This window comes from Lytechinus pictus, chromosome 1 (genome assembly GCF_037042905.1).
Source record: "Lytechinus pictus isolate F3 Inbred chromosome 1, Lp3.0, whole genome shotgun sequence".
Classification (NCBI taxonomy): Eukaryota; Metazoa; Echinodermata; class Echinoidea; order Temnopleuroida; family Toxopneustidae; genus Lytechinus; species Lytechinus pictus.
Genome location: NC_087245.1, coordinates 44,080,531 through 44,095,631, shown reverse-complemented (window position 1 = coordinate 44,095,631; position 15,101 = coordinate 44,080,531). Strand labels below are relative to the sequence as shown.

Genomic DNA, 15,101 nt, shown 5'->3' with positions numbered 1-15,101 from the left:
GGTCTGGCTGAAAGACTACACTATATTTCCATGTTATTCAACATTAATAAGATTCTGGGGTCTTTATACTGGTTTTTTGGTATTGTTATTTATCATTTTGAATAACTGGGTTTAGAGGAAAGACTATGCTATATTTTTATGTTATTCAACATGACTTTTTTTTTGTTGAAATAATCGGGTCTGGAGGAAAGACTACATTTTATTATCATGTTATTCAACATTAATAAGATTGTGTGGCCATTTTTTGGAAGATTTGTTGAATGTTTAAAAATAACCTTTGTGCTGTATGAATGCATTACTACAGGGTTTTAGTTTAGAACAAATTCATCATAAATATCCCTTCAAATTTATTACATTTGTGGGTAAAGTCATACATGTAATTACATTTGTGGGTGATAAAAAAATATTACATTTGTGGGTAAAGTGCATTATTACATTTGTGGGTGAAATTATTACATTTGTGGGTAAAGTGTTATTACATTCGAGGGTGTTATTACATTTGTGGGTAAAGTCTTGTTACATTTGTGAGTGTTATTACATTTGTGGGTAAAGTCTTGTTACCTTTGTGGGTGTTATTACATTTGTGGGTAAAGTCTTGTTACATTTGTGAGTGTTATTACATTTGAGGGTAAAGTCTTGTTACATTTGTGAGTGTTATTACATTTGAGGGTAAAGTCTTGTTACATTTGTGGGTGTTATTACATTTGTAGGTGTAACAGGGTGTAGGGTGACATTTTGTGCACTAAATGACAAGAATAAAAAAATCTTTTAAAACTTGCTCAAAATGTCAAATCCACAATTCCAAGGGGGGGGGTGTCATTTTGTGCAATAAATTACTAAAACATGAAATGTTTGCACGCCATCATTTCATGATTTTTTTTCAAGTATTTTTGTGCAACTTTTTTGACCAAATTAACAATGCAAGACAAGGCAGTTCCCAAAGTATCCAACAATATAGTGTGTGTCAGACACAAAATCACAAAACAATGTAATTTCATATACATGTATGTTCAAATGCAAATTCTGTTTCTAGCCAAAATTCATAACTACAATCTATTGATTTCATATTGTTTATGATCTGAAAAGTATCACCACTATCAGCAAGTTAATTTGAAGAAAAAAAAACAATTCAATAAGACCAAAAAACAAAGAAACATAAGAACATCCAAAAACAAAGTACATTCACAATCCTAAAATAGGTCTCTAAATAAAACAAATCAGGAGTTCAAGGGCTTTATGTACTGTTACAGAATTTCATGAATGTTTAGGATGATCAGTCAGTTTTATCACTGGGCCTGAAAAGAAGTCAGAACATTGTAAAGCCAAATATGTGCTGTACAATATAAACCCTGAGATGGGCAGTTGCCAGGGCCTGAATCTTCCTGGCATTCCTGTAAAATATCCAGTAACTATTAGGGTTAATATCACACAGTAATATTACACAATTGGATTCCTAGAAATCTTATCAAAATCTGACTCTTAGTCTGATGTACAGATCTGGAATTCATACATGTATGTAATTTGTTTTTCATATACATATACACGTACATGAATTTCTTAAACCTAAAAAAGAGAGGGTTTACTTTACTGAGACACTGAAAAACCAAAAATGTCATTCATAAATAGTTAATAATTGGCTTTAATATAGCACAGGAAAAAGATGTTATTTTTCTCTGTATTTCATTATTATTCTCACTTTGGTTTGCACAATTTCACTTGTATCCTCTAGGGCCTCTGGTAGTTCGTCCATGCAGGTAATGTAGAATATTGTGTCAAAACGTCTGGTTGTGAAGTCCGAAGGAGTTAACCAATTTGACCATTCCCCTAATGACCAAACATCTGGGACACCGCCTACTTCAGTGCAAAGGGACATAAAGCTACTGGCATCGTTGCGGACTCGTTCTCGCCAGAGCGCTAGATCTGCATTGCCTTTTGCTTTACAGCTGCTGAGTGTCACCGTATCTGGGTTTGACAATATGTCTCTAGCTTTCTTGAGTAACAGGATCCCACACTCTTCAAAAGTCTCCCGGATGGCACATATCCTAAAGGCAACATCAATAGGAACTGGAGACTGGTGATCGCTTGCAAGAATGGAAGGTCTTATCCCTTCTATACTGACCATCCTACCAAAGTCCTCTTTTTTGTGAACATTGCCATACTTCTTAAAGATATCCAACCAAGCTGGACTAAAATCTGCCTTGTCTATCTGTCCACCGGGGAAGACCTGAGCAGATGGGAAAAAACCTGCTTTGGCATTTCTCTGAAGCATGAGAATTTGGTAATCAAAGGTGAATTTCTTGTTGCCTATGTAGTTGGAAATAGGAGTCTTTGACCTGGCTGCAATGATCAGTGTCGCTGCCTCCTTCCAGTATTTCATAGTACCTGCCATTGTTAGATGTATCTAGATTCAATGATAAAAGAATAAAAGCAAATTGAGAAACACTAATCACTGAGATCACTAAATTGCACACATAAACTACGGCCTGAGAGAAATTCATTATTTGACTGTTAAATGGATGCTGGATTCTCAATCTTTTTTATGGCTATTTCATAAGTAGTATTATAATTCAAGAGTAGGGCAAGTCCAAGAAAAGGTCACCCTAGAAGGAAAAATTTCATCTTTAATTTAAGAAGTTATCTTTGGTGGGGTAAGAACGCCCAAATGTTGAATTTTAAAATTTCATTAAGAAAAAAATGATAATATGCTAATTTGGGGCACCTAATTTGCATGATTGGTAAAATGGGCATTACGTATGGGACAATTATAAAAACTCATAGAAAATCAAAAAAAAACTTGTGAGATTTAGTCATAGGTGGGACATGGGCCCCCTAACATCTTATTACTTTTGGGGGAAAAAAGTGGTGTCATCTAATTAAATATGCAAATTAGGTCTTGTCCAAGAATGGAATGTCCCATATAACATTTTGAGGATGTTTTTTGAAGTTATTTCTCATAATACAATAATTGTAGTGTTGCATCTCTGGGAAGTTCTAATTTATTAAGTATGAAAATGTTATACCACAAAAAGTTTCAAAAATAGTTTACTTTTTAATTAAAAGTTAATTAAAAAATTGTTACGTATGGGACAACATGTTACGTATGGGACATTTACACACAATGTCAATGGGAAGATTTTGTACTAAGTGAATGGAAAAAAACAAATTTCAAGAGTGCTCTAAAAAGTGATTATTTACCTTTTCTTTAGTTTTTAAAGACTGATTTGTTATGAATACTGATTAATGAAAACAATCGAAGCAAAAAAAATGTGAAAATGGACAAATATGAAAAAATAAAATACAATAGAAACACATAAGTAATTCATGAAACTATGAAAAACAAGAAAAAAAATTGTTGAAATGGCTAATTTCCTTTTCAGTCATATCAAATATGTCTCAATAGAACATTTTAAAAGAAAAATCTCTTTTATTTCCTTATTTTAAAATATTTTAATTTTTGAAATTGTGGGGAAAATTGTGTACTTTCTCTATGGGGACAAAATGTCCCATGGATACGTAACTGTCCCATACGTAACATGTCATTTATTTGTTTAATTAGAGTCTGTAATTAGAGGGTTTTGGCTTATGACATGAAACTTGCCTCAGATATACTAGAGTGTTGTGAATTCTATCACACTAAGTTACAAGTTGTCAAATGGAATACTTTCAGAGAATTCTCAACTTGAAAAAATGTTTTAAAAATTGTCTTTTTTCTGCGTCCCATACGTAACGGCACATCTTTTCTCTCTAAAAGGTCAAGGTGAAGGTCATATGTCACCATTTTTTGCATGATTATTCTTCTCCTAGATGTCTACCATCATGAGGGTATTCATGCTAATCAAAGTAATTTAACACTATTTTTCAGGTCATTAAAGCCTCTGAAATGTCCCATACGTAACGCGCGCGAATTCTTGGACTTGCCCAGTATCTCTGCCTTTACATGCAAAAGTATGGCTGTTCTGTAATGATGAAATCAACAAAATATACCAGTAGTTGAGACTATTATCACTTCAGTTTCCCATGCACGAGGATCCTTGAGCTGTGTTCTGAAAATCATTTTTTTTTATATGTATAGTTTTTTTATAATATCTATCTTATTGTAATTTTGATTTGAAGACATTCTTGTGACTGGTTGAAGTGCTCATATCGTGCCCATGGACCGGCAAGCAAGACAAAAACTTAAAGTCGCTCAAGCCAATTGCATATCTCATTTGACAACAAAAATTAAAATTAAAATACACAATTTTCAGAATACTGACCCAGGTTCAAGTCTGGTTGTACATTTATGCATAATTTGTTTTAACCTTTCATCTTACTATCTTTTATGATGAGTACAAGATATTGCAAATGCTAAGAAAACTATTTTTTTTTTTTTTTTGGGGGGGGGAGGTGTTTGTTTTTTATTTTTTGTGAAATTCCTAACTATGGGGGGCACCCTTCATCAAACTTTCCATGAATTCCTGACTTTTTTAAATATAATTCAAGCTCAATCTTAATGACGATCATGTCAATCTTTGTTAAAGGGATGGTCTGGGTTGAAAATATTTGTATTTAAATAAATAGAGTAAAATTCAAAGAGAAAAATGCTGAAAATATCATCAAAATCGGATAACAAATAACAAAGTTATTGAATTCTAAAATTCATAAATATTACATCGTCATGAATATTCATTAGGTGGGCTGATGACGTCACATCCCCACTTTCCTTTTTCTTAAGTTATTACATGAAATCATAAATGTTTCATTTCTTCATACATGTGTAAATGATGTGTCTCCATTTTGATGAAATAGGTTGCAGCAATGAATATCTAATCATAAATGTACTTAATCAGTTGTCAATCGAATTGTTCTAGTTTTCGGTAGAAAATTTTTGAATAAAACCAATTTCATATAATAATTAAAATACAAAACAAGTAGGGATATGACATCATCATCCCACCTAATGAATATTCATAAAGACATGCCTAGTACTGTTTCACCGGAATAATGCAAGTCTTTAAAATTCAATAACTTCGTTATTTGTTATCCAATTTTGATCAAATTTTTAGTATTTTGCTTTGTGAATTTTACTCTATTTATTGAGATAATTTATATCTACTGGACCATCCCTTTAAAGGTCAAGTCCACCCCAGAAAAATGTTGATTTGAATAAATAGAGAAAAATCAAACTAGCATAAGACTGAAAATTTCATCAAAATAGGATTTAAAATAAGAAAGTTATGACATTTTAAAGTTTTGTTTATTTTTCACAAAACATTGATATGCACAACTCGGTGACATGCAAATGAGACGGTCGATGATGTCCCTCACTCACTATCTCTTTTGTTTTTTATTGTTTGAATGATATAATATTTCATTTTTTACAGATTGGACAATAAGGACTGACTTGACTGAACCATACAGTATTGAACAATGCTTACGCCACATGTTCAGGGGGGAATAAATCGTTGTTTCACTTGACAATCGGGAGAAAATTAGAATATTTCATATTTCATACAATAAAATACAAAAGAAATAGTGAGTGGATTACGTCATCAGTCTCCTCATTTGCATACCGATCAGGATGTGCATATAACTGTTTTATGAAATTAAGCAAAACTTTAAAATGTCATAACTTTCTTATTTTACATCCGATTTTGATGAAATTACTTATCAAGTTTGTTGGATTTTTCTCTTTTTATTCAAATCAATTTTTTGTTGGGGTGGACTTGTCCTTTAAGTAATCATAGTCACTGGCGGACCCAGGGGGACACAGCCGGCCCATACCCCCCCACCCCCCAGGCATAAGCAATTTTGTGTCTCGCCCACTTACGAAAATAACCAGAAATATTGTGATTTGCGAGGGCACGCAACATAATTGTATCGAAACTTTATTGTGAAATGACTGGGATGGAATAACACTTGTCATAACAGTCTTGCCCATAAACTTTAATGTTGACCTCAAAATGAACTTTGACCATATACCATGTGACCTCCAAACACAATAACATGCAGGTCTCCTAAGTACACCTTCAACCCAAGTTTGGTCGAAAAGTGACTTACGGTTGCAGAGTTATGTGTCGTTTATAAGAGAGTCTTGCATGTAAACTTAACGTTGACCTGAAAATGACCTTTGACCTTACCATGTGACGTCTAACTGCAGCATAACATGCAGGTCTCCCAAGTCCATCTACCAACCAAGTTTGGTTGAAAAGCGACTTACGGTTGTGGAGTTATGTGTCATTAGGTTTGTGACGGACGGACGACGGACAACATTTTGATCCCTAAGTCTCGCCTTCACCTCTGGTGGGCGAGACAAAAATAAATGATGCAATGAATTTCAATTTTGAAGCTTGCAATAGGTTTGTATCAAAACCATGATACTTAAAAAAGCATATTTTAAGCGTCAGACCAAAAGACGTTAAAAGATGGGAGTTGCTGCTACCCTGTTTGGCGTTCAACGATTAAAGGGATAGAGCCTCGTCGATCTGGCGCTGCATAGCGGCTGCCGGGCCCACGATCAATTGGGCAAAGCAAATTTTTGGAGTATTTCATTTCATGTCTATTTCGAACAATAAATTATGGATATTTATCTTGTCTTCCTTCATATGTTTTGTTTAGTTTTGTGCATGGTAATCAGATTTTAATTGTGAAGGAAGTTCTGACACGGTTATGTTTAATGAATTGCTATTGGGAGATTGTTTCCAACAACTGAAAACATTGAAGTGTTTTCCATGCTCTCATTATACTTGAGATGGATTTTTGTTCATATACTTGAATTGAATATTTCTACCTGGTTTTGGAATACAATAAGTAAAATATTCATGTGCAAGGTATTTGTCATTTCATGCTGGTTTAAAAGGTGGCTGGTATGTTGGTCAAGGATAGAAAGCAGGTATACTGTAAAGAATATGATCACTCTTATATCAGCCAGACAATTGAATAATTACTAGAGGCAAAGAATGCCAAAATTGCTGCAAGTGCGGAGGACGAACAAAAAAAAGAAATATACGTTCTGGCCTGATCGAAAAGGGACCTGTTAATAGTGGTTTACAGTTAGCCATGAAGATGATGCATATTTCAATCAAAATAATGCGAGCGCAAAGCGCGAGCTGAAAATGTTTGAAATTCTGACCTTAAAAATGAACATAAAGCACTTTGTGTAATCATGATTAGAATAAGTAATATAGGTACACAGTGCTAGCACGAAGCGCGAGCGGATAAAAATTGAGATTTATAGACCTAAAAACGGAACACTATTTTATATTCATGTTTTCTAAATCATGAAAAGGATGGGTAATTGGTTATCGTCTTACATTTATAATGCAGGCACGAAGCCCGAGAAGAAAATTTTTTGATATTCTGATCTGAAGCGATATAATTTAAGCATGTTTTCAATAAGCAGCGTATCTCAATAATCATGCGTGTTCTAGATTTGGATCTCGAATCTGAGCATTCTAAATACAATTTTATCACGGAAATCAATAATGCGAGCGCAAAGCTCGCATTATTGTCAGTGCATTTCTTCAGCGAAACATCAGCCCTTGTCCAAGAAAGACTAAGACATTATGCTACTTGGCTTTAGTATGCCCCATTTTAGATTATGCATGTGTTGTGTGGGACCCTTACACCCAAGAGAATATCCATCGACTGGAAATGGTCCAGCGCCGTTTTGCTAGGTTTGTTGTTGGTGACTTCAAACGCACAAGCAGCGTCACATCGATGCTTGGTCAACACTCTTGGAGCGTAGGGCACAATACAAAATGATGATGATGCATCGTATCGTCAATCAGCATATAGAAATTTGACATACATTCCTGACTCCGGCGATGACATCAAGCCGTGGACACTCCAAGCGATTCCAAATGCCTTTTGCAAGGACTCTCATCTATCAGAAGTCCTTCTTTCCAGAAACCATCAGGTTATGGAATTCCTTGACAGATGAACTACCTAATGTCACCTCTGTTAGCCTCTTCAAACAAGAGGTACAGAGCATCCTGCTCCGCTAAGAGAGGAGCATGGTTTTTTAGAGCTCTGCACTTACAAGTAGTAACTTTTTAGAATATTTAAAAATGGCACTGTACATACTCCACACCAGACCTGCCAAATATAGTACGACAATACACCAGTCGGTGGACTGTACTTTATCATCAAAAGAAGAAGCGCAAACTGAAAATATTGGATATTCCGATGTGAAAACGGTCAATTTAAACACTATTTAAAGCGCTGTCTAGGAAAATAATTGTGAAGTGGACATGGATCGCTCTTAAAATAAATGAGAATGCAAAGCACGAGTTGAAGTTATACTGGCCTAGGACCGGGATATTCTAAGGACATTTTTTCATCATTTGAATGACTGTCTTCCAATTCCTCTTCACAAGCACGAAAAGAAACATGTTGACCTTTCATTCTGAAAAAAAGTGACAATTTTATTACGGTATTAGGAATTAATGAAAATGTTATTATCTTATTCACTAACCTAATAAGACTAATGAGATCGCAAAATTTGTTGATATTAAAGCCTTAAAACTGGACATTTTAAGCACTTTTGTAATTATGAATTGGATGCATTAATTATCATAGGCCTACTTTTAAAAATTAATGCGAATGGCAATTGCGAGCAATTTTTTTCTTACAAACTGTCATGAAAAGGGGATTTTAAGTAGTTTGATTATATATTTAGGTATACATAACTCACCAGGGGGGGGGGGGGGTGACCAGGACCCCTGGATCCGCCTATGGTAGCGATGGTGGTAGGAGAAAGAAAGCATTTGAATTATTCAGCTCAGTGTTAAACAGGGAAAATAGGAAATGGCTAAATTTTGAAAATCATTCATGTGGAGCCCTATTCAAGTTTAGTTTCAGGGGCGGATCCAGGATTTTCTAAAGTGGGGGCATTCAATACAAAAAATAAACAAGACCCCCCCCCCCTTCCCTAATAGGTGATTTATAAGGAATAATTTTGCTAGGAAAAAAATCATTCTACACAAGTTTCGTTCCAAGGAAAAGTTGACAAAAAAGTCCTCACACTTGAGTATGAACGACAAAATTCCATTAACAAATATTTGCTATATTAGGGGAGGGGGCACCTTTTTCTTTCTCCCCTTTCCTTATTCATCATCCATTCCATAGGCAGATCCAGGTGGGGGCCCAATTAAGGGGCGGCGCCCCCCCCCCCTCCTTCTGGCGGTGCGAAAAATCAAAATTAAAAAGAAAGGTTATAATGCTGATAGTTAAAGAAAAAATCGGATTTTAACGGCCGATTGGGGAGAAAATTGTATCCCCCCTATTGGCAAAAGTTAGATCTGCACCGCGTATTTGCCTGTCATACCTCCCAGTAAATGAAACAACAAAATCACCAAACCACCGTTGCACTAGTACTAAAATTTCTGCGAGTTTTTTTAAATATGTTTGTTTTTAATGGTATTCATTAATAAGTGGAGGTTCGCATCCTGAGAATGTGAAATGAAAAGAAAAAGAAAAAAAATGTGCACTGTACAGGAAATACTAAACGTCTTTTTAAATTCCAATTTAGATGATTACTTCTTTACTCAAAGTCATTAAAATAAAAAAAAGCATTTTTATACCTTAATTTGTTCATCATGAATACAATGAAGCCGGCACTTATATGCTTTGTTTTGGATTAATCTTTATAATATAATTCATTTACTTCACATAAAATTCACACATACATACATGTACATAAACAGGAAAATATCACAGAAAATAATCTAACAAATTAATTGCAGTTGTATAAAAACATCATAGAAAATAACATGGCAGATAAATTTTATCTGGACAGGCACACTGTTTCATTCGATCATAAAACAATCGCGCTGTTTCACTCCTTGTACACGCACAACTCTATCATTATTGTTTAATCTTCATCTTTCCTCAATGGCAAGGACACCAGCATAATTCATTCACTTCAAATAGAATTCATACATACATAAACAGGAAAATATCACAGAAATTAATATAAATTAATTTCAGTTGTATAAAACATCATAGAAAATAACATGCACGTGCGCGGAGAATGAATTACATTCGGCGGCTGAGTAAAGTCTAGCGAGAAAGGCGCGTCACCAACGAACTTCACTATAGAACATCACTACTTGCCTAGGTAACAAACGTTGATTGACGGCGCATTTACTTTTTTTTAGTAGTATGAAAAAGTTAAGGCATGTATAAACTTCATTTTAGTTTGAATTCATTCAAAAAACAATTTCTTCTATTATAGATGTTGCAAAAATATTCCATATGTGGAAAACATAAATTTTAAAACATTTATTGCTATATTTTTGGCATGAAAAAAGGATTTTTTACGTGAAAATCAGTATATGTGTGGGCACGTGATCTGCCGTTTAAGACATGAAGTATATTTTTTATGATTTTATTGTGAGCATACATGCAGTACTTTTGTACTGCAGGATTTTTGTGTATTTTTATGAATTTCCAGACCAAGTTCAACAGCGCCATCTCGAGCTTGCAATAATGCAGGCGACCGCACGCATATATCCCCATAGCGATTACACGTGAGAATACTCTGTGGATTTATTGTGGATTTAACCTCCAAACGGCACTTTCGATACCACATGAAATGAAGGTAAGACACTTCATCCCACATAATTCAATTCTAATATCGTAAACTTTAGTAATATTTTCATTTAGACTAATTTATTATAAATTTGCTGAGGAAAAAGCATTTCAACAACACTGTTCAGAGCACTCATTCTATGAAGTGAACAAGGTTATGATATAACTAGGGTTATCAATAACCCAGGGAGCTCTTTCCCGCTTCGCGGGCCGGAGCCCAGGAGTCAAACATGCATTAGACATAGACACAGGACTTGAGTAGATTGGGGTCTCAATAACTTACTAAAAAAAATGTGAAAACAGAAATTATGCACTTACCACGATTATATGGATGAAGGTCTATCGTGTGACAGCATCCTGACATCGAGGTACAGACTGGAACCTCAAAAAAATGAAAAGTTCTGTCGCGATACCTCTCCTACCCCAGTCTCGATCGGCCATTTTGTTATGAAATTTGAAAGAATTAAGAGAGGTATCGCGACAGAACTTTTCTTTCTTTTTTTAGGTTCCAGTCTGTGCCTCGATGTCAGGATGCGGTCACACGATAGACCTTCATCCATATAATCGTGGTAAGTGCAGAATTTCTGTTTTCACATTTTTTTTGGTAAGTTATTGAGACCCCAATCTACTCAAGTCCTGTGTCTATGTCTAATGCACGGTTGACTCCTGGGCTCCGGCCCGCGAAGCGGGAAAGAGCTCCCTGGGTTATTGATAAACCTAGTTATATCATAACCTTGTTCACTTCATAGAATGTTCACAAGGTTATATCATAACCTTGTTCACTTCATAGAATTTTTTTTAGGGGCACTCTTTTAGTCAAAGAGTTGTCAATGACTGGAACAATCTTCCTGAGTCAGTGGTCACTGCACCTAGTCTAAATACATTTAAAAGAACATTGGACATTCATTGGTCCAATCTTCACTATGTATATAGCACGTGATCCAACTCTTTAGCGTACCCTCAAAGCTGTATCGTCTGTATTTCCTTAAGAAGAAGCGACCGGAAGACTTACAGGACTACCTTCTCTTCCGTATATTGCTGATGCTGATGCTGAATGAGTGCTCTGAACATAGCTCAGTGTTGGAGCTCGGTTCAGCGGTCTTTTTAAGCTCTCAACACCAACACCGTACTTAAAATCACCCATTGGGTGATTTCAAGTCCGGTGTTGGCCTTGGTGTTGAACTTTGGATTACTTCGATCTCCTGGCCTAGGCCGATGTAGGCCTAGCTCCAAAACTTATTCAGAGTTTGTAAAACTGATCCAGATCACATTATTGACATCTCAACAACTAGTGAGTGACTTTTTGGGACCATCATTAAATTGACCTAACACCAACACCAAAAGGTCAACACTGAACTTCGCGGGCCGGAGCTCCCTGCATGCCCTGGGTTATTGATAATCCTAGTTATATATCATAACCTTACCTTCGTAACCTTGTTCATAGAATGAGTGCTCTGAACCCAGCTCAGTGTTGGAGCTCGGTTCAGCGGCCTTTTTAAGCTCTCAAGTCACCAACACCGAACACCGTACTTGAAATCACCCATTGGGTGATTTCAAGTACGGTGTTGGCCTTGGTGTTGAACTTTGGATTGCTTCCCTTGGCATGCTTGGGCTAGGGCCTAGCTCCAAAAACTTACTCAGTCTCAGAGTCAGAGTTTGTAAAACTGATCCAGCTCCAGATCACATTATTGACATCTCAACAACTAGTGAGTGACTTTTTGGGACCATCTTCATTAAATTGACCTAACACCAACACCAAAAGGTCAACACTGAACTTGAAATCACCCAATTGTGTGACTGGAGTTTGGACGTGGAGCTCCACCGCTACCCTGCCAGCCACTGGACAGCCGAGGCAACGATGCCATGGCCCATGGCATGCCCTGGCCGCCCGATCATAGCCGGCAGATCCCCGATAATCCTGACCCCACCACGGCGCGGCCGCCTCGACCCTACTCACCCACTGGCTTAAATAAGATTAAGAACAATTTACCGAGGACTCTCCTTATCGAGTATCTTGGCCCCTCAGTCCCAGAGGAATTAAGTCTAAACTTAAAGTTTAATACTTACAGCTAGCCAGGCCCAGGCCAGAGGTTCAAGAGTCGGTGTGGTCACACTGCGCCTACCGTACCGAGCGATGTTCGTACGGGCCGCGCTCTAGAGCTAGAGATATCTCTATGGCTCCACTATACACTCAAAGCAAGATACCACTGGTACTCACTGCACTAGCACTACCGCTACACTACGCTCCACCTACCCGAACTTCGAGACCGTGAACTCAATCTGATATTCTGAGTGACAAAGGTGGAATTTTATGGGAGGGGATATAAAATTCATACAATATCACGGTCTTTAAAAACAATTAAAACTAATATTCTTACTTTACACAAAGTTTCATTTCTTTTCCATGCTTCTATCAGTCTCAAAATTGGTGATTTAGAGCCAACATGAAGTTCCTCACACATATAAATAATTCGCTGCCGATTTCAAAAAAAAAAACCATCGCATGCGGATGCGATATGCGCGAGGGTCCGAGCTCGGACCGGACCCGGCCCCTCCCGCATATCGCATCCGCATGCGATGGTTTTTTTTTTTGAAATCGGCAGCGAATTATTTATATGTGTGAGGAACTTCATGTTGGCTCTAAATCACCAATTTTGAGACTGATAGAAGCATGGAAAAGAAATCTCATAACAAACTATTCAAATGTGAATAGAATCTATTCAAATTTGAATCGAAAAACTCATCCGAGGGACACTTACCAGATTCTATTCAAAATGAATAGAAAAATCTTGTCAAAAAAATTAGACCGAAATCTAGTCAAAATTTGAATCGAAAACTCATCAGTTTTTTACTAGTATACTGTTAATTAATGAATAGTTCATCGAATCAATCGACTGAATAGTTAACCTATTCATTTTGAATAGAAAAACTCTTTGTTTTGACAAGTTATAGATTCATTTAATGAATAGATTTTTGATTCATTTTGTTGAAAACTATTAACCTCATACGGTGGACAAACCCAATAAAGAGTCCATTACAATGCTTGCTATGTTTTAAACTTCAATTTTTAATGCCATTAATCAACATCATCAATACAATCATAATGTAAATGTTATGAAGTTCATCAGCTCACACACAAACAAAATCTATTGGCATATAGCCAAAACATATGCAGCAAATATCAAAAAGGATAATATTAATCAATGATAATATCAATAATGAAATAATAAGACATAATATATATATATATATACAGTGCGTATTAAAAAAAACGGGACAGTTTTGAAAATTCTTTAAAAAATTTTTCTTCAAATTATGATATTCATATTTTGATGTTAAAATATGCTCTGAAATATTATCTTTGAAATGCCATTTAAAGAAATAATTTTTGTTCATGCTTGAGCAAACACGGGACGTTTTTAGCGCCAAAATGGCAGAATATGAGTAGTATGATGATCAGATTTCTTGCTAATCAGCAGACTTCCTCTTAACTTTTTCATTATCTGTGCCATAACTTTCGATTATGCGGTCAAACTTTATTTACAAATTTATTTATTTACTCGAGTTATTTTTTTTCATTTAAACTTCTTTTACCTTTGAATTTTCCTTCATAAGTAAGAAAAGAAGACCTTTTGTCAACCCATACAAGAAGATTTGCATTATTAATTGCGAAAACCTGTACTTATTCAAATAAAAAAAAACAAATTATGTTATGGTACCCTTAAAAGACATGAATCCATTTTTCAAGGGGTTATTGATTTCTTGACCAAGTTTAATTATGTGCTTGACAGGATAACTAGGAAAGGATATTCAATGGCAATGGTGTATTGAGTCAATTTTGAAGGAGCTAGGTATGGCAGATTGGGTAAAATGTATTAAAAAATTGTAAGCGAGCGGGGTGTGCAAGCAAAAATTTCCACCTTTTTATTAAACTATCCAATTTTGAGACAGATTCTGAAATAATATTCAGAAAATAATATCATATTTCACTTTCTATCTTTCCTTTTATTTCCTTTCCACTTTTTTCTTGGTCATTATTAGTATTATTATTTTTTTTTGGGGGGGGGGACATCCCCGAGCCCCCGCCCATCTGTATGGCACTGTTTAAAGGCACCATAACGTTTGTAGCACACAATGAAAGGATTTGAAAAAAAAACACGCTTTCCCATACTTCGTTTGAAAAAAAAATGTTTTTGCTTAAAGAAGGAATATTCAAAGCTAAAAGAGAACATATTTTAAAAAAAATTTAAAAAATTCAAGCAAGTAAAGATTTGAAAATGAATTTTGACCGCATAATTAGAAAATTATGGCAGAGATAATGAAAAAGTTGAGAGGAGGTCTGCTGATTAGCAAGAAGTCCGATCATCATATTTTCATTTTATGCCATTTTTGCGCAAGCCTCCTTTTTAAAACCCAGACAAAAACATTCCGTGTTCGGTAAAGCATGAACAAAACTAATTTTTTAAATGGCATTTGAAAGATAAGACTTCAGAGCACCTATTAACACCGAAACATAGACATCACAATTT

At 35.6% G+C, this 15,101-nt stretch overlaps 1 protein-coding gene across 3 annotated transcripts in view; it reads right to left on the bottom strand.

Moving 5' to 3' along the window:
- LOC129263477 (acyl-coenzyme A diphosphatase NUDT19-like) overlaps positions 1 to 13,079 on the bottom strand; it is a 33,853-nt gene extending 20,774 nt beyond the window's left edge. The window contains exons 1-2 of one of the 3 annotated variants that reach the window (XM_064103872.1): positions 12,951 to 13,079; positions 1,697 to 2,401 (exon numbers count right to left, since the gene is read on the bottom strand). In XM_064103872.1, coding sequence (XP_063959942.1) covers positions 1,697 to 2,401; positions 12,951 to 13,034 — 789 coding nt within the window. In that variant the 5' untranslated portion in view covers positions 13,035 to 13,079. Of the gene's footprint in view, positions 1 to 1,696; positions 2,402 to 12,209; positions 12,414 to 12,639; positions 12,782 to 12,950 lie in introns of those variants that run through there. The other 2 variants (XM_064103881.1, XM_064103887.1) reach the window with 2 other exon arrangements.
- Between the last annotated feature and the right edge of the window lie 2,022 nt (positions 13,080 to 15,101).